The following is a 19,127-nucleotide window of genomic DNA, read 5'->3' as shown; positions in this document are numbered from 1 at the left end:
TTAGAATGATCACATCTACCACGTAGATTTATTAAAATGCATGCCTATGATGAGTTAATCCATTCTCTCTGTTAATAAAAGAATGGCATGCTTTTTTTTCTATCAGCTTTGGTGGCAAAACCAGCTATTCGTTGGTGGGAGAAAAAAAATCACCTGTCCGTTCAGCATGCCATCTTGGGGGAGGGGACGCTTTTCCATCAAGTTAATGATCGTTTTGCACTTTATACACTGGCCTCCTACAGCAGCAACACCTTTTGAACACAAATCTCAACTATACTTCTAGAAAAGAACTCAAGCTTCCAGGGTCAACAAAGTTGGGAAAACGCAGCTAATGTTTTATGTGCGATGTATAGGCCTGTTATACGTTAGACCAGGGGTCCCCAATCTCCGGGCCGTGGACCGGTACCGGGCCGTGGCATGCCAGCAACCGGGCCGTAAAAACAAGCAAAGCCCCATCCGCGGAAAAACCTCTCACCATGTAACTGGTCCCTGGTGCCCAAAAGGTTGGGGACCTGTGTGTTAGGCTGTTCTTTTAATCATAATAGTCTAGAGAGACTGTTACAAAAGGATAGCAGGGTGTGCCAGAAAACGGGCACTGTTTTCATCTGAGACTCCCACTGCAACTTGCAAAGCTCGTTTTCAAAACCTAGGTTTTCTACAGGCAGGCAAGTAATAATGTGCAAACCGTAAGCATACCACATATACCCTTTTCCAGCAATTTAGAATGGGAAGTCACTAATAACCCTGGCTTGTTGACTCATTAACAGATAAGGAAGGAAACAATAACTGAAAGTATATTCATGCTGTACTCATTTTTTTAAAATTTTTATTTTAATCCCATTTATATCCCGCCCTTCTCCGAAGACTCAGGGCGGCTTACAATTTAAGCACAAATCAAATGTGCTTAGCAGTAGCCTTCATTCTATGTATATGCCTGCTTATTAGGGCTTTCATACACCCCCCCCAGCGGCATTATTACAAAGTCAGCTTAATTGCCCCCAACAATCTGGCTCCTCATTTTACCTACCTCGGAAGGATGGAAGGCTGAGTCAACCTTGAGCCTGGTGGGACGCGAACCTGCACTAATTGCAGGCAGCTGGTGTTACTTAAGGAGGCATTAGCCCACTGCTCCACCAAGGCTCATTAAGAGAATGTATGGGGGGTGTATTTATGTGTATGCATGTATTTCTTTGTGTACATATGTGTGGCTATGCACACAGATGCAATACATGTATGTGGGAGAGAAAAAGAGAGACAGAAGCAAAACGAACTTTACTGAAAGTCCCAATTCGTAGCACAAATCCAAGTAATGCAGGTTTTTAACCACGCTCTTATTTTACTCAGAAATGTTATGAACCTGAGACTGCACAAAATTATAAAAGCACGGCTAGAACTGTTTGGAGCTGGAGTCTTAAAAACACAGGCAAGGATCAATAAACATGAGCATAGCAGTTATATTGAGCTTACAGACGGCAGGCTATCATACCAGTAAGACAAATGAGAATAAAAGTAAATATAAATACCACCACCTTACACCACCACCATGGGAAGGAAGAAACTGATTGATCAAGATCTTAGAGAAAAACCTCCAATTTCAGACACTGGATAAATCAAGGGCAAAAAGAAAAGAGAAAGCATCTTATTGATTAAGCTTTGGATTGCAGCTGCAAATAACAGCTTCAGATATAAAATTAAGGTCCTGACCACGTTGAATTCAACAGATAGAATTGCTGGATTTGCATTAAACAGTTTTCTGTGATTTAGCATTTAGTACCACACATTATTTAAACGTGTATTTTCAATGTATCTGCAAGGGTTTTAAAACAAGACTTAAGTGTAATCATAAATAGAACAGAACCTCTTAAGATAACTTTAAATCAAGAAGTCAAAAGAAAGTTCGTTCTCTTGAAACAGAATGGACCACTAAGAATTGAACCACCAAGAAATAGTAATTTAAGCCCAACTCAAGCTCTTATTTGCAGTTGCTACTGTATGCAAATTCTTCTTGCTCACTGTGGAACCTACGCTACGGATCAGTTAGCTAGTTTTAATAGTATTTTACAATGAAAACAAGATAGGATGAAAAGTGTGGCTTTCTACATACACTGTTTGTGAATATTCCCCTGGATGACACTGTGCAAGTGCTTTATTTCCTTCAATGATCTCTGCAGCAAGAACATTTATCGTGACTGCTGGCCTGTTGCCAAACTGAAACCTCAATTTTATTTTTTGATGACAACAGTATCAGCAGTGTCCAAGATCAAGCATGCAAAAGATATCTGAAGTGCCCAGCAATAACCGTTCTTTCCCAATACAGAACAAGATGAGAGATTAGAGTAAGATACCATTTCTTATCCTGTTGGCTTGTTCCAGAATTCCGGGGAAGATTTTCTATTTCAACTAAAACTGGACCAGAAGGAACTGCTGCTACAGAGGACAATGCACTCCATTTCTGGAAAAACAAAAGATAAAAATGTTTTAGTTTGCTGACTTTACAACAAAGCCTTGATATAATGGACCATTCAGGATGAGGAAGGTATCCATTCTGTCTGAAAATACATACATTGTTGCAAAGGGTATAATCAGCATCACTTGCATAATAATATTCAAAAAGAACACTCTTTGTGAATAAAATAAATTTAACAGGGCTTTTATTACTTTCTGCTACAATTTTTTTTCATGCCATATATGTGTGTGTCCTAATTTCAGAGTGTGATCTCCATATGGAAAGTTTGCCTACAGAATCCAGTAAATAGGCTTTATTAAATTGAAATTTCACCCTGCTTTAAAAAGCACACTCCTTATACCATGGGTCGGCAACCCGCGGCTCCGGAGCCGCATGTGGCTCTTTGAGCCGTCTCCCGCGGCTCCCAGTCACCTGGTGCGCACGCACCTCTTCGAACTGGCAGTGGTGCACGTGCACCTCTCCAAATGGAGAGTGGCACCGCCCGTTCCGAGAGGTGCGCGCGCACCTTTCCGAAGGGCGGAGGTGCGCGTGCACCTCTCCAAACCGCTGCCATCCCGTTCGGAGACCTGCCGTGTTCGCCTGGCGCGCTCCCCCCCTTCCCCGGGCCTAGATGGGGCTTGGATGTCCATGCGTGCGTGCGCGGGGGCAATGGTCCCCACAGGCAGGCTGTGCTGAGCATTACCCAGTTGCCCTAGAAACCAGCAAAAAAGAGGTTGGTGGCCCGGCCGGTCGGAGAAGGAGGGGTGGGAGAGGGGAGCAATTTGCCCGCAGTCTTTGCGAAGTAGCAGCTTTAGCCACAGCTTCGCCGGAAGAAACCGACGGGTCCGCTAAAGCGCTTGGCGAGCTTTGAGTGCGGGGAGGTGGGGTGAAGAAACCCGACACCGCCTCTGGTCTGGCTTCTCGGGCTCTCTCTCTCTCTCTCTCTCGGGGGGGGGACGATCTCGCTGTGCCTCCCACTCTAAGGACCAGCCGGGCAGAGCCACGCAGGTAAGCCCTCCTCCCTCCCTGGTAAAAAAAAAAGAAATGCAGCGAGGACGTGCCTGGGGCGGACCTTCGGCATCTTCCCTCTCGTTCCTCCCCCCCCGACCGTCCCCCGCTCCCAGTGGATCGAGGCTGGAAAGGAGGGAGCCACAGTCTGGACGTCGTGTAAGGAATAAAGGCGCGTCTGAGAGACAGTCGGGGGTCCTGTAACTGGCACTCGTGGGGAACTTGTGCTTCATAAGTGCTTGTCCCCTCTTTTCTTCCGATCGTCGCAGCGTTGTTGTTAATAGTGCTGCTAATGTTATTATCCCATTCCTCCTGGCATTGCACTTGGCCTGGGCTGCATCCCGCAATGAGCAGGTGTGTCTTGCTCTGACAAGAATCTGGGCTGAAATGAGTTTGGACTACAACACTGTCCCCTGATGAGGAAGGAGAGGGGAGTGTGTGGCCGAAGGGGTTGTTTCTTTCCACCCTATAGACTTTGATTGATTGATTCGATGGCTGCAGAACTGGCTGCCTGCGTGGGGCTAACAGGCAAACAAAATCACCTCCCTCTGGGTATTTTCCAACTGTGGTGACGCAGTGAGACTGACCTTTCAGGCTTTAGGTGTCTGTCTGCACCATTCTCTCTTGAGGAGAAACTGCATCGCTTTTTTATGGTGGTTCAGAGACCTGCCGTGTTCGTCAAACATGGACGAACGCGGCAGCTGTGCAAACGGGACGGCGGCGGTTTGGAGAGTGCACGCGCACCTCTCCCAAGCCGCCGCCGTCCCGTTTGCACAGCTGCCGCGTTCGTCCATGTTTGACGAACGCGGCAGGTACCCGAACGGGACGGCAGCGGTTTGGAGAGTGCGCGCGCACCTCTCCCAAACCGCCACCATCCCGTTTGCACAGCTGCCGCGTTCGTCCATGTTTGACGAACGCGGCAGGTCTCCGAATGGGACGGCGGGGGCTTGGGAGAGGTGCACGCGCACTCTCCAAACCGCCGCTGTCCCGTTTGCACAGCTGCCGCGTTCGTCCATGTTCGTCGAACGCGGCAGGTCTCCGAACAGGACGGCGCGCACCTCTCCAAAGGGGAGACCCGTCGCTGCGCGCACTTTTTGCAGCTCCCACTTTTTTGTTTGTGTGATGGAACCGGTTCTGAGTGGCTCTTTTCCTTTTTCCGGTTGCCGACCCCTGCCTTATACAGACCGAAGGAATGAATTTTCCAAGAATGAGTATTGTATCTCAGAGCATTCAATACTTGAGGGACACAACATTTGTCCTACTTCAGTAACATTTAAAGATATTAGCAGTAGCAATAGCACTTAGCACTTAAGACTTATATACCGCTTCAAAGTGCTTTACAGCCCTCTCTAAGCAGTTTATAGAGTCAGCGTGTTGCCCCCCACAATCTGGATGCACATTTTACCGACCTCGGAAGGATGGAAGGCTGAATCAATCTTGAGCTGGTCAGGATTGAACTCCTGGAATGCAGAGTTAGCCTGCAATACTGCATTCTAACCGCTGTGCCACCATGGCTCTTAGCAGTAGTTTTCCCTTTATCATTTAGTTTAGAGAAAAAGCTCTCTTCGTTGTCCAAGAAAATGGATGAAGAAAAAGCTATTTCAGTTTACAAATGTTTATTTTAACTTAAACTTCTAAAGACGTGTTATTTCCTTAGTAGTTATAGCATACAAAAACTCTTGCTTGATTTTGGGAGCTAATAAGTCAAATTCTTAGACAGACTTACTTGCTGTGGTCCATTATTTTGAGTGAAAACGTTGTCTGAATGACTGCAAGAAAAAAATAATCAACAGTTTAATTTTTCAAAGACTAAACTGTTATCCGAAGACTTATCTGCTCTCATATTCAAGAAGATGGAGGTTAAATTAGAAGTTTTCAATGAGATGGTGCAAATACTTCAATTGGATTTCTGCACTGAATAGATGATTGAATAGCTCTTTTCAACCCTATGATTCCAAGACACTTTAAGGAGCATTTTATGGGAAACCAAGATGCAGGATGTAACACAGGGAGTTCTACTTCCAATTTTCCCCCTCTTAAATCCAGCATGTTCATTTTTAATACATCAACATTCAAAATCCCATGACTTTAAAATGCTTTAATATTTTGCTTATTCCATTACAATTCTTAAAGTTTTCTAAGCTCTTTTGAGGTGGCAGATTTCAGAAAGTCCATCAGCATTAGAAATATTCCCCAAAAAAGTAACAGAGGCTAAGAGAAAAAAACCCTCATAATTCCACATGAAGAGTTCCAAATAGATGGGGTCATGGGATAATACATGAAGACTAACATACACAATTGAATGTCTTACCTAATTCCTTCAGATGCGTGAGGATGAGCTATAATAAAATACAAAACAAAAATGTTATTGAGTTTGTACAAAGTATCAAACACAAGTTTGTTTTTTAAAAAACTAAACGGTTGCAAAATATTATGAGTGATACTTCAAAAATATTTTTAAAAGTTAATGTTCAGGAAAACTGACAATATATAATTTGCTGGATAGCACTATAGCTGGTTGTCAACTTATGACTGGCCATTTAACCCCTCTTCATAGTCACAACGGCCTTTTTAATTTAGTTATTGAATTTACTGGCCACCCATCTTATCACAGGGTAACTCTGAGAGGCTTATAATATTAACAAGATAAAATTATATAAATAAAATAACCACAAGAATATAGTATTTTTGACTCTATAATGTTGGTATTCACTAGCATTTTTGCCAGTTTTGAGGCCTGTTCCTCCCTGCATGGAGGGAAGGGGAAATCCTTTAGCGCATTGGACTTCTCAAGGCCAGCATTCCATTGGCCTGTAACCTGCATGGTTGCTTAGCAACCCTAATTGGGAGAAACGGGATTGCAGTTGTTGAGTGAAGCCATCACACAGAAGATCACATCACTCAACAACTAAGATTCTGGGTACAATTACGGTCATAAGTGAAGGACTACCTATGTGTAATCTAACTAAGGAGATACAGTTTGAAATAAATGTTTGAAAATATATCTGTTAATAGTATTGTCATTAGTATTACTAGCTATGATTCAAAAATTATGATAGTAATCGAAGGAAGGATATGTCTTGTTTCTTCCATCTAAACCAGCCAGCAAATTGTTTCAAAACTGGCATGGAGTTCAGATGTTGAAAGAAACTGTAATAATTTCTACTGAGGTAACATGAGTAAAGAAAGCAAATCAAAATTTTTATATCAAAAACAGAACTCTGATTACCTCTCATTTGTAGTGTCCTCCTTGAGTATCGTTTACTAGGTCTTCTCTCAAAAGATGATGATCTTCTGGCTTTATTAGTCTTTGTAGTTTGGTACTCTGTTTTCCCACTACATGAAGGATATAGTGAATAAGAAGATATATAGCTAAGTTGCTCCAACTGACAACACACAATTATTCTACAGGTATATTTAAGCCAGCTGTGAATAACTGCAAGCTTCCACAAGTATATTAAATAGTAGGACTTTAAAAATTATCCAGAAGTATTTTGGACTTTGCACCAAGCATACAACCCGCATCCTATTTATTAAAGTAGAAACCGGTTTTTTCAAGTCTATGCCATCTTGAAAAAAGTTGCCAGCCTGCTAGTCAGGCCAAAAACAATATAGGTTTTGTAGCAAAATTAAGAACAATTGCATATGCTTGGCTTTGCATAGAATCACAGAGTTTCAAGAGATTGGTTAAATCATCTCAACTCAAGGGTGTCAAACTCGCAACGTCACGTGACGTGTTGGGACGTATCGTAACTTTTTTTCATTGCCGGCAATGGGGTGGGCGCGGTTTCGGCATGATGCATCCAGCCCGCAGGCTGGCAGTTTGACACCCCTGTCTTAACTAGTTTAAACGTAATTTAATTAATTAATTCCCAGTAAAGTCAGGAAAACACCTTATGGGATCCTTGGGAAATGTCTACACAGGTTTTGCTTGAAAACGTCTAGAAAAAGCAAAACCACTGCCTCCCAAGTTGCTGTTAATCCACTTCTGTAGTCCAGATTTTTAAATGATATCTGCATTTAAAGAAATTGAAATTGCTTGGGATTAGACCTCCCACCTTTATGGTTCAATTCCAGAAAGGCGAAGATCTTATACAATCAAGCACATTTATTTGCTTTCTATTATTTGAGAAACAAAAGGAAAAGGAGATAATGGCTAACCTGTATCTGAATCGGGACCCCAGCCGAATGAAGCTTGATCGACTGGAGCCTTTTTGAACAGGTCCACGGAGGCGGAAGAAAGCATGATGCTCAACAGCACACTTCCACAAATGTTTGCAGGCCTTTGGATGTTCCAGCCTAAAGACAAAAGTGTGTTCCTGCTCTTTACCCTTAAAGAAAGATGAACACCAGAGAAATGTTGTGGAATAGTAGGCACACAAACACTGACTTCACTGCTTAAGGCAAGAATAATACCATGCACTGAAACAAAAGATGGCTTGTCCCAAACACGTATCCAATTAAAGCAAGTAAAAAGATGTTTACTAACGTTACAAAAGACCGAAGTGAATATTTAAGAACATTGCCTTTGATATTTTATAAGACTTTTATAAGACTTGACCGTGCAACCGTTTCCTTTTGCTGTTTTGACACAAATAAACTGAAAAGATAATGGATTCCCTTTTTGTTGGGTAGCATGAACAAAAAATAATAATAATTGCAACTGTTACATTTTATTCTAGAATACTTGTTACTTAAAATGAATAACCGCCCATATCATTTTAAAAATGCCATGCTACGACAGTGTGACAGAATCTAATGAAGAGCTTTTGTATTTTACCGAGTAGTTTAAACAACCTGATTAAAACATGCTGATTTAAACACTGGAGTAGGAGTGTTTAATAGTTTTGTTACCGTGGGCATTTATTGACTTTCATTGCTGTATCAGAACATGGTTTTGTACACGTCTGCAACAAGCGGTGTTTGCCCACTCGCTGGCATTTTATATAGTAAAATATAATATATGGGTATGATAGATATATATTATATAGTTATAATATAGATAGTGATCCATTGTACAGTTTGGTTATAAGGAGCTTGTTCTCTGCTGTACATACAGTTATAAATATTTTATAAAGGAGTAATACAAAGCAATTTTAAATACTTCCAAATGTAGCACCATCACCGGTTCATGAGCTTGTCCATAGTTAAGCTTAGCAATAGGATTCTAGTTTTGCCCACGATGCAGAAGACAATTTTAATTAAGAAAGAAAAAGGAAAAAGAATCATTTCCGGACAATTCTGAAGAAAAGTCAGAGGGTGCCTGCCTCAATACATCTGTTTTTAACATCCTGCTTTTTCTCTTGAGAGCTCGTAGTAGCATCCATGGGATTCCACTAGCAATTCTATGAGATAGGCTAGATTGAGACCAACTGACTTGTCAAATACTGTAGAACAGCGTTTCCCAACCTTAGGAACTTGAAGATGCGTGGACTTCAACTCCCAGAATTCCCCAGCCAGCATAGCTGGCTGGGGAATTCTGGGAGTTGAAGTCCACGCATCTTCAAGTTCCTAAGGTTGGGAAACGCTGCTGTAGAAGACAGCAAACACTACCTGAGTGAGGAATTCTTTCTGCATGTCCCCAATCCAAGTCCAACAGCTTAACCAAAACACTATACAGGCTTTCTGCATCTCCACTCACCAGTGCTAATGGCTTAATGTAATGTATCAATAAGACACAATGGAGCTATTTTGTATCTTCTATGAAAACTGAAAGAATCATTTATTAAGCCCTTTATGAAATAAGATTTTTAAGCACTGTGCAGGATCACTTAAAACAATAAAATACAACAGACTTGCATGTTAGAAACAGATTAACATGCTGACCTAATATAAAATAAAAGAAATATTAAAGTAAAACATCAACAGGCGTAACAATTAAATACCTGGCTAGAGGACGCAAAATAAATTACTTTAAAAATCTGAAAGGTTTAAAATAAATAGAGATGAGTGTATGACACACATGCTTCCTTTGGAAAATTTTCCAAGAGCAAGGGGGCAACATCAAAAATATCTTTCTTATGATCAATCTCCAATTCCTCCGAATGAGGCATTATTTGAAAAAAGGTTCCTATAGATCAGCCTTACATATAGAAAAAATATAAGAACTTTCAACTTTCCATTCAGAAAAGGGAGCTAAACTACAGCATTGACTCCGTTGATTTAGTGACTATAATGGCATAACTTTAATGAGATACAATAAAAATAAGTTTAATTTCAGAGACTTTACTTTCCATAGAAGACCAAGTGAGGAAGATTTTTTTCTTTTACCTGTTCATCATCTTCAACCACCACTAGTGTTAATTTATTCTTTTTGAAGTCCAATCTAGTAATCTTTGGCCTGCAAAAGGAAAAATAGTGAATGTATTTACACTACAATTTATTCATAGAGTTAAAAAAATAAGTTGGAAGAAGTATTTGCAATAGAAAGATTATCTTGCATAGAGTTTAAAAAAATCTTAGAATTACAATTAAAAGATGCTTTAAATCTAAGTATCAATGTTAACTTTGATTAAAAGTTAACTATTACATGTATTTATTCATTTCGTTTGTTCACTTACACCATTTTAAGCAAATAATGCCACAATTACCCTATATATTTCAGTTTTCCATTATAATAAACCCAAAGATATTATTTCTCAGACACTGAGACCTGCTATTTGATATATATTCCTTTCTAAGAGTCATCCCAACTATGCCACACAGGATACCAATTTAACAGTGTTGTAGTTGTTATAAACTTTACCAAAAGCCTTACTCAAATTTAGGCTATATAAACTCTAAATGCAAGCGGACTCTCTAAAAATATTTCATATTAGATATGGATATTACACATTTCAAGGGTTAAGAAATGTTCCCTTTCTCCTGCAGTTTCTACTACTAACTGTCACTGATAACTTCCTCTGCTCTAAGGTTATTAACTCTTGTTTCTGTTGATTGACAGATCAGAGCATTCTGTGGTTGATGGACCTATTTACTGTTCATATATTTAGGCCACGTGTAGTTCTTTAGGAAGGACTGTTTTGCCCCCCCCCCCATGATTAACATATCTTAAGTCACTTTTTAAGATTCCCCAAAAGTTTCACGATCCTGTCACTGTGACTTTGGGACTGGTCAAATCTTCCTTGGCAGTTCAGCCATAGACATATAGGTTTTCCAGCTTACCAAAAGAACAATCCAATCTTGGTATCTCCTTCAAATACAAGGACGCCTGTCGGTGTTAATCCAAGGCTATAATCATTGCCATCTCTTGCCTAATAATAATTAAAATTAGGTTAAAATATTCCTTCAAGTATGATTTTTTTTGCACAACAGATTATCTTAATACAATTAGTATTTTAATTATTGTTACGATTTTACAGCGAAATGAGTCACATACACTGTATCTAAATTAACACATGACCTAGCAAGTGAACAATTTGTTCCACTAAATTTCCTGCTTCCCAACAGAACATTTAGGGATGATCTGTGCTTTTCATAATATTTTATCTTTGTATTTTAAATTGCCTCATGGTTCTTTATTACAATGTTATTACCATTGAAAACTTTCCATAACTATGCTGGAAAGAATGGAATTTTTAAAAACATGGGGCGGTGGAGAAAATAATACAAATAGTAATAGCACTTAGCAATGGAACTTAGACTTATATACCACTTCATAGTGCTTTACAGTCCTGTCTAAGTGATTTACAGAATCAGCCTATTGCCCCCAACAATCTGGGTTCTTATTTTACTGACCTCGGAAGGCTAGAAGGCTGAGTCAACCTTGAATCAGTCAGAATTGAACTCCTGGCAGTCAGCAGAATTAGCCTGCAATACTGGATTCTAACCACTGCACCACCACAGCTCCATATTACTTATATGGAGATATTCTAGCTAGCTTTGTCCTTACTTTAAAACATGGGTGTCAAACTCGATTGCGTCACGTGACGTATCGTGACGTTTTTTTGTCTTTGTGGAGCCAGGGTGGGTGTGGCCTAAGCGTGATGCATCCAGCCTATGGGCTGCCAGTTTGACACCTCTGCTTTAAAATGATTGTTAGGTTATCAGTTAGATATTATTTCTTAAAAGAAAACCCCTATGGATTCCATCATATTTTCCATCAAACCATTACGACATTGTCAGTTTGTACTAATACATTATGTGTGCTTTCAAAGTCAGTAACAAATAAACAGCTTTTACTCACAGATGATTGTATTAAATGTACTGTTATCACCACCAGTACAACAGTACATTCTATTGGGGTACATTGACAAGAGCCTTAACTGGTAAATTACATGGCTTTTTTTCCTTTGCAGCATCCCACCAAATCTATTCTGGAGAGTCTCTTAAGATCCAGAGATTTGTGATGGCCTGTGAGACAGCTAATCTGGTGTAGCCAAAGTATCATGCCATGGCAAACAGATAAAATAAACAAAAATCCATTTTCTTATGCCTGAATCGTGTTTTTTCAATATTAACAATACAAGCATTCCTGAAAAGATTGTTACCACAATCTTACCTTTACTATATGCATGTCTACTCCATACATTTCAAGCCATTTTGCTTTGTTCAAATAGTTTGTTTCTGCCTGAGCTGGTGACTGACCCCTGAAATAATATATGTAGCACAAAAATTACAGGAAAACTATAAAATCCTTCCAGAAAAACTGATTACACATAAGTTTAAAAGTGCCCAAGACAAACTAAAGAGTACCAGTTCTAATTCAAATGTTAATAGTGTTCCAGGGCCATAGATGCTTATTTTGTTTAGAAATGTAAGAACTGGGAAAGTATTATACCACATAATTAAGCTGTGGAAACTTGTGCAGTTGAAACTTGTACAGTTGCTCTGATAAATTTGGAGATGTTAAATTTGTGCACTAGTATTTAAAAAATACCAGATTGTTTTAAGATCTGTTGGTATTTGCTCTATAGAGAAAAGTAAATGGCATAATATTGAAAAACAGCTTCTTCTTTATCTGGCTCTTAAGTACAGAGCAAAATAGCAACTACTCTGCATTTAGGGGGGATTCAGATTCTTGATCCCCATCCTGGGGAACCTCTGGTGAAAACTAAAAAGAAAATGAGGATAAAGCTAGTACACATACCACTATGACATAAATGTTATCAAAAAGACATATTCTGTGTAATTGTTTAAAATAGTATTCGACCTAATTAACATTATGGTCTCTCTTGTAGGGATCAATTACAGATCTACAAATATTGATGAAATCCCAATTTATGCTAAGTACTAAAAAAGTTCTCAATAACATGCCACAATGGATAGAAAATAATACAAACATGTACAAAATTATATGGGAGGGGCAAGTTATGGATATTTACAATCCAGGACTTAGTTACCTGTATTCCTTCCACTTCTCAAAAATGGCCAGTTCCATCTCTTCGGTTTGATTGGGCACAAATCTGAATTCTGACACCATGTCCGGAATGTGTTCAATAGGATCATAATCCCCAAGTTCAGCTGCAAAAAACAGGGTATCTCAGTCACTCACTCAATAAAAATAGTCTTCTTCTCTCAGTTAGATTGGTTGGAACTGTTAATATCCAAAATGCTCAAGTTATGGAATCTTTCACTCTCTAGAAGCTGGAAAGTCTTTATTCACTTGCTGTGTTTTAGCTATCAAGAAATGAGAGAACATTTAGTGTTGATAAATACATTTATCTCCTACACTGGTCTCCTCCCAATGTCATACAAATGGAATTTTGCTTGTCCGATAGGTGTGCTCCATATTCTTATTTCTCCCGTACTCTCCCCCACACATGTTCTAAATCTGCTGAAAAGAGTAGAAAATCTTTTTAATTAGACATGCCTCTTTCTCTTGAGAACGGCCAATGCAACCACAATCTCAAAGGAGTATCACCAGGTTTTTATGCCTTACTATTTCTTATTTGTATAAAGTTATTTTGTAATAAGGGATACACTTCTATAAACATAATTTACAGAATTAGGCTGCAATATTGGATATATTTTCTCCCAAATTAAGGCAATTTTATTTAAATTCTAATAGATATTTTCAAAAATGAAAAGTTTTACATTGTTATGTGTGAAACAGAATATACGTCTACATAATTAAATAAAAAAATCAATCTTGTCTCGTGTAAATTAGCATCCTAAGACCACTAGCAGTGATTCAGAAACTCAGGACCACCACTTCTTCATAACTTTTCTGCAATACTGAGAATGATTTTGGCTACATAAACATAATTTTATTGCCCTCCTCTTCTTGCATACAGGCTCTCTCCTCTCAGCTTAATTAGCTTATAGATGCTATGCAGTTAAATATGGCTTGATTACACATAAATCTAATCAGTAGAGCACAGCAGTTTACATAAAGAACAAAACAATAAAAGAACATATACAGAGGTAGCTATAGTCAAGCTAGTAGCAAATAATGGAAACAACTCTGATGTAAGTTAAAAAGGAATGTAGTACATTTTTATGTCATATATAATGAATTGTGCAAGAAAGAAAATTCACTTTTGCATTTCAAAGCAACGTACTGAATAACTTAACTGATTTATAAGATTTTGTGTAGGTATCAGGAAACAAAACATTTGTAGTTTTGATTTTATACATGGGAAAAAAAATTACACACATACAGGTAATCCCTGAACATTCTTTATTCCTAGACAAAAAAATAAATATCCAATTATAAATCTGTTATCTACAATGAGAACTATCTAAAGCCAAAAAGCACTTTAGTAGCACTAAAACCTCCAAAACTGGTGTCCTATAAATATTCCACTGAATTTTGTAGAAATTATTTCTGCATAAATAAATTTTAAGCACTTAAAATAGGAACAGGTTTAGGTGAATTATAAAAATTAAGTAAATATTAATATGTGGAAATAAACACGAAGTAAAATTTAAGGACACCATATGACAAAATCACACATAGAGTTGTACACATTTGTTAAAATTCAAGCTTATTAAAGCTAAAACAAGAAAACTCCTTTTATATTTATGAGAAACAATGAAAAATAAGTAAAAACCTGGCAGCTTTTTAAAAGAGAGCTTGGGAAAGATGACAAAAGCATTGCCATACTCGGTGCAGGATTCCAACTGTCAGCCAGGTTTGTAATCAAAGTTGCATATTGCTGTTCACTGAGTTTGTCAGAACAAAATTCAAATAACAAAAATAGTTATCTTTACTGAAGAAAGCTGACTCTTCCTATTCCTGTTTAATCCCCCACCTCAGATAAAGATCACAGCTCTGCAAGCCTCAGAATTCCATTCATACTTCTTAATCATGATGGGCTGTAAAATAGTTGTCCAAAGCTGAAATCTTGGTGGTCAACATTATTTGACGTTGTCTTATCGGCTTTATAATCTGGTGGTTGGATTGAACATGAAATAGATCCTTCATGTACAAAAATAACCAAGCGTCTGCATGTGGTTTGCTACTGGCAAAGGAAACCTGTTTGGCTTGAAGAAGTCCATGGTTTTAAGCAGCACACCCACACAAAATTCTCCAGGCAACTTACCCTGTAACATGTAAGCTGCTAATTGCACTGCTGTTTCAAAGGGACATTCCAATCTATAACAAGAAAAAAAAAAGTATCAGGCAAACTGTTCTAATATTTTCTTTCTTTCCAGCATTTATTGGTAACCTTAATCCCAAAGGATTGGGCTGTAGGCTGTGTAGAAATATAATTAGATTTTAAAGGAAGGGAGGAAGGGAATAATAATGAGTTTCAATAAACTGGCAAAGCGTGCTTGCATTTGGCGGTCAGAAACCAAACTAACACAATCTTAGTACAATGAGAGCTGTGCCTATAAGAAGAAAGGATAGTATGTTGTGTAAATTCACAAAAGCATTCAAAGAGCCACGATTACACGCAATACCGTATCTTTCTTTGTGGTCTGTCTTGATAGCAAGCTAATGTGAGGTTTTTGCATGACTCAGGAAAGTAGAAAGTACTCTCTTCCAAAGCATGCATCCAATGGCTACTCTTGCCGAATATGCAAAATGTAACGCTTGACAAATGTAGATGCCCAAGACAATACAGAATCTCTTATCCAGGTTCAGTGAGCTACAGATATGAACAGTACAAAGGAAATAATCTAGCAGCTGAACTACCTGATAACGATGTGTCACTGCAGAGTAGCATTTGATTCACACAGGAAAATTCTTCCTAGGGCCTTGACTGTAAACAAAAACTCCTTGGGTTCCACAAAACACAACAGTCTCAGCTAAAGAGGCTACCACTAACATCTACGAATTTTAACCATGGAAGGCTTTTTCTAGTTTATGGTAGGGTTAGGAAATAAAATTGGCAATCTGAAAAAAAGATAGCGAGATAGCTTTCAAAATAAAACGCAGGATGAAAGGAAGGACCACTTCATTGTTCCTGACTCCCAGAGATCTGGGTGCCTCCCACTATTCCGATGACATTCAGGAAGCTATTGAAGTTGTGGCTAAAAAACACTTAACACATGGATCAAGTATGTACCTTGCAATAAGCCCAACTCAAGATTTAGCATGTTGTGTGAACTAAGTTTTAGTACAATTATTAATAGTACTTACTTGCCACTCAGAATATCCTGCTTTAGTTGAAGAACAAATAAATATCTGTTTTAAAAGGGGAAAGCAAGAAAAATATTACTGAGGATGCAAGGATATTTTGAGTATAAATATTTAAGGCTTTGAACAGTTTAGGACCTTGCTTTTTAAAAAATCTTTTAGGAATAAATGAACTTAGAAATACTGAAAAGGGTTAAAATTTATATATTCTGAGCATTAAACTGTATGGTGGAATGGAGTGCTCATAAAGCTCCAAAAAGAACATCACTATTCAGCTTTTTCACAACAACAGAATCATATCTATTAAACATAATGGATAGCAACTGCACATCACTATTATATGATTATATATAACCCAGATAGAAATGCAACATTAATTACAGCAGCAAGACTTTTAGTAGGTCAATATTGGAAGAAGGAGGAACTGCCGACTATAGAAGAATGGACTCTAAAAGTTTCTGACCTGGCGGAAATGGCAAAGATTTCAGCTTATTTGAAAGATCATTCGCAACAACGTTATATTATGGAGTGGAAAAAGTGGATTGATTATATCCAGAACAAATATGGGACTAAAAAGTTTCACTTAGCATTTGAATAAGTTTTTTTCTTTTTTTATGTGATATTAGTATTGCTTGTAGTCATTTCATATGAGCTAGAGTGCGATAGACTTAATAGTTTATTGTTGTTAACATATGGTTGTTTATGATTGTTTTTTGCTTTTATACCTTGTATTTAGCTCTGGGAAGTCGGGGAGAGAGGAGGGGGGAAGGGGGGGAAGGTTAGGAAGGGTTGGGCGGAGGGAGGGGGGGAGGGATTGTTAAAAATAAAATGTATTGTAAAACTTTTCAAGTATCACCTAGAAAGTAAGGAGTACTATTCATGCATGACTGAATTACAGATATTGGGGAAATAAATGAATCTGAAATTACAGAAAAGTTTGATTTGTACAATGCAGTAAAACAAGGAGAAATTAATAAGAGTTGTGATGAGAATTTTTTTCCTTGTTAATACACACATGAAATTGCTATCAAGCACCATAAATATACTCTATAACATAAGATCATTACTGCACAGGCACAATCCTGAAATCAAATCAATTACATAAAGGAAAACAGAAGATGAGATATACATTCACTCAGCTAGAACATTTCCAGCTGCAGACTGTGGACAGATTATGAATTACTGGTATAAAATATTTGCGTTAATATCAGAAGATTAAAGAAAGAAAAATATTTTCACAGAGAAGCGAAATGTGTGAAAACATTTAGAAGAAAAAACATGTAAAAGAAAAAAAAACCCAACATTTATCTAAATGGAAAAGATGTAAGTGGCATTCAGAACAAAGTATCGTAATAACTAGAGAAAACAGAGAATGAAAGTCTTCATCAATAAGGAAGATCTGAAATGACTGAACACAAGCTTCCGGTGTTAAGCAAGAATGAAAGAGGAAAGATATATCTACCCCAAATAGTAATAACTAAAAGAAAATAATAACAAAAGGAAAAAGTTATTTTTAGGAAGACTCCTTCTACTGAAGAAAAGACTGGATATGGGATGTACCATTGAGATTTCGCTGAATGAGAGTGGAAAGAATTTTGTATCTGAAATTTAGATTTTCAAGTGACAACAAAACTAGAAACAAGAAGTTACAATAGTACAGCAGGAAAAATTGTGATGACTTTAACCTGTTTCCATAAAGTTGCATAGAGATTGGAGAAGACTTAAAGAAGAGGCTAGAAAATGTGAAACTTTTATTAACTCTTCCTGCAAACAAAATTTTACGTAACAATAAAATGGTACATGAAGACAAAAACACCAAATGAACAGGAAGACTTCACAAAGGCGAAGGATTATGAACTAGGTAGCAAGTATAAGACACATAATAGCGAGAGCAAGGAATTTTCTAAAGAAGCTTTATCTCTGCTTTACTGATTATAGCAAGGCCTTTGATTGCATAGATCATGGCAGAATATATTGGGCTAATGGGTGAACCAGAACAATTGATTATTCCTCAGAAGAACAAGAAGCTACTGTTAGAGTGAAGAAATAGAGTAGGGAAGGGAATGAGATAAGGATGCATAATGTCCCCCTATCTGTTGAAATTACACAGGGAATATATTATGAATGGCAAAATTGGAAGAGATGGCACCTGGAATCAAAACTGGAGGTTGAAACACTAACAATCTGTGATATGCAGACAATACCATATTGTTAGCTAAAACAAAATAAAATAAGCTGACAAAAGACAAAATGGAGAGCTCATTATGAAAATAAAAATGGAAACTGAAAAGTCTGGGTTAATGTCAACCAGTATATTCAATCCCTCACTGTTTATGACAAAGTGATAGCGGTACATTAGATAGCCCATGACCCACTGGGTCATTATTTAAGAAGTTGTTTCCTTACATATACAGAGAAAAGGACCATGGGGGATTGTGTGTGACTTCCAAATTTCCCATTGACCTTCTGGTGGGAAGCTGGCAAGGAGGTTAGAAATTAGAATCACATAATTGTGGCTGACCATGGCAATGCAGCAATACTGAAGCAGTCACAAATTTGCCAAATTTCAATCCCATGATAACAATGGGCCCAAAATTTTAGACGCATTCTTTCATTTAGCCCATTTGAGGGATGTTGATTCACAAACTTGCCCTATAACGCTTCATTTCACCCAACTGATGTCATGAAGAGACACAGGAGTTTTAATAATAATAATAATAATAATAATAATAATAATAATAATAATAATAATAATAATAATAATAATAATAATAATAATTTTATTTATATACCGCCCTTCTCCCGGAGGACTCAGGGCGGTGAACAGGGCAACCATATAAAAATACAAAAAATACAAAAGTTAAAAAAGAATTAAACATATGCCCAAGCTAAAAAACAGTAAATACATATATTAAAATGACAATAAAAACCCAACCCATCCCCCATCAGGCCAAGCCGGCTTGTTCGAACAAGTGAGTCTTCAGATCGCGTCGGAAGGAGCGAAGGTCGGGCACCATCCGGAGCTCGACCGGCAACCGATTCCATAAATCCGGGACGCCCACAGAGAAGGACCTCCCCCTGGGGGCCACCAGACGACATTCTCTGACCGGTGGCACCCTGAGGAGGCCCTCTCTGTGGGAGCGCACA

At 38.2% G+C, this 19,127-nt stretch overlaps 1 protein-coding gene across 1 annotated transcript in view; it reads right to left on the bottom strand.

The window, feature by feature from the left end:
* EPB41L5 (erythrocyte membrane protein band 4.1 like 5) overlaps positions 1-19,127 on the bottom strand; it is a 69,295-nt gene that overhangs the window by 26,636 nt on the left and 23,532 nt on the right. Inside the window, exons 6-16 of the mRNA XM_083349451.1 lie at positions 15,984-16,028; positions 14,941-14,993; positions 12,796-12,916; positions 11,955-12,042; positions 10,619-10,707; positions 9,725-9,794; positions 7,616-7,785; positions 6,684-6,790; positions 5,766-5,793; positions 5,181-5,223; positions 2,346-2,452 (exon numbers count right to left, since the gene is read on the bottom strand). Coding sequence (XP_083205577.1) covers positions 2,346-2,452; positions 5,181-5,223; positions 5,766-5,793; positions 6,684-6,790; positions 7,616-7,785; positions 9,725-9,794; positions 10,619-10,707; positions 11,955-12,042; positions 12,796-12,916; positions 14,941-14,993; positions 15,984-16,028 — 921 coding nt within the window. The remainder of the gene's footprint in view (positions 1-2,345; positions 2,453-5,180; positions 5,224-5,765; positions 5,794-6,683; positions 6,791-7,615; positions 7,786-9,724; positions 9,795-10,618; positions 10,708-11,954; positions 12,043-12,795; positions 12,917-14,940; positions 14,994-15,983; positions 16,029-19,127) is intronic.

This window comes from Vipera ursinii, assembly GCF_947247035.1.
Source record: "Vipera ursinii genome assembly, chromosome: 1".
Taxonomy (NCBI): Eukaryota; Metazoa; Chordata; class Lepidosauria; order Squamata; family Viperidae; genus Vipera; species Vipera ursinii.
This window is presented reverse-complemented; position numbering and strand designations above follow the sequence as displayed.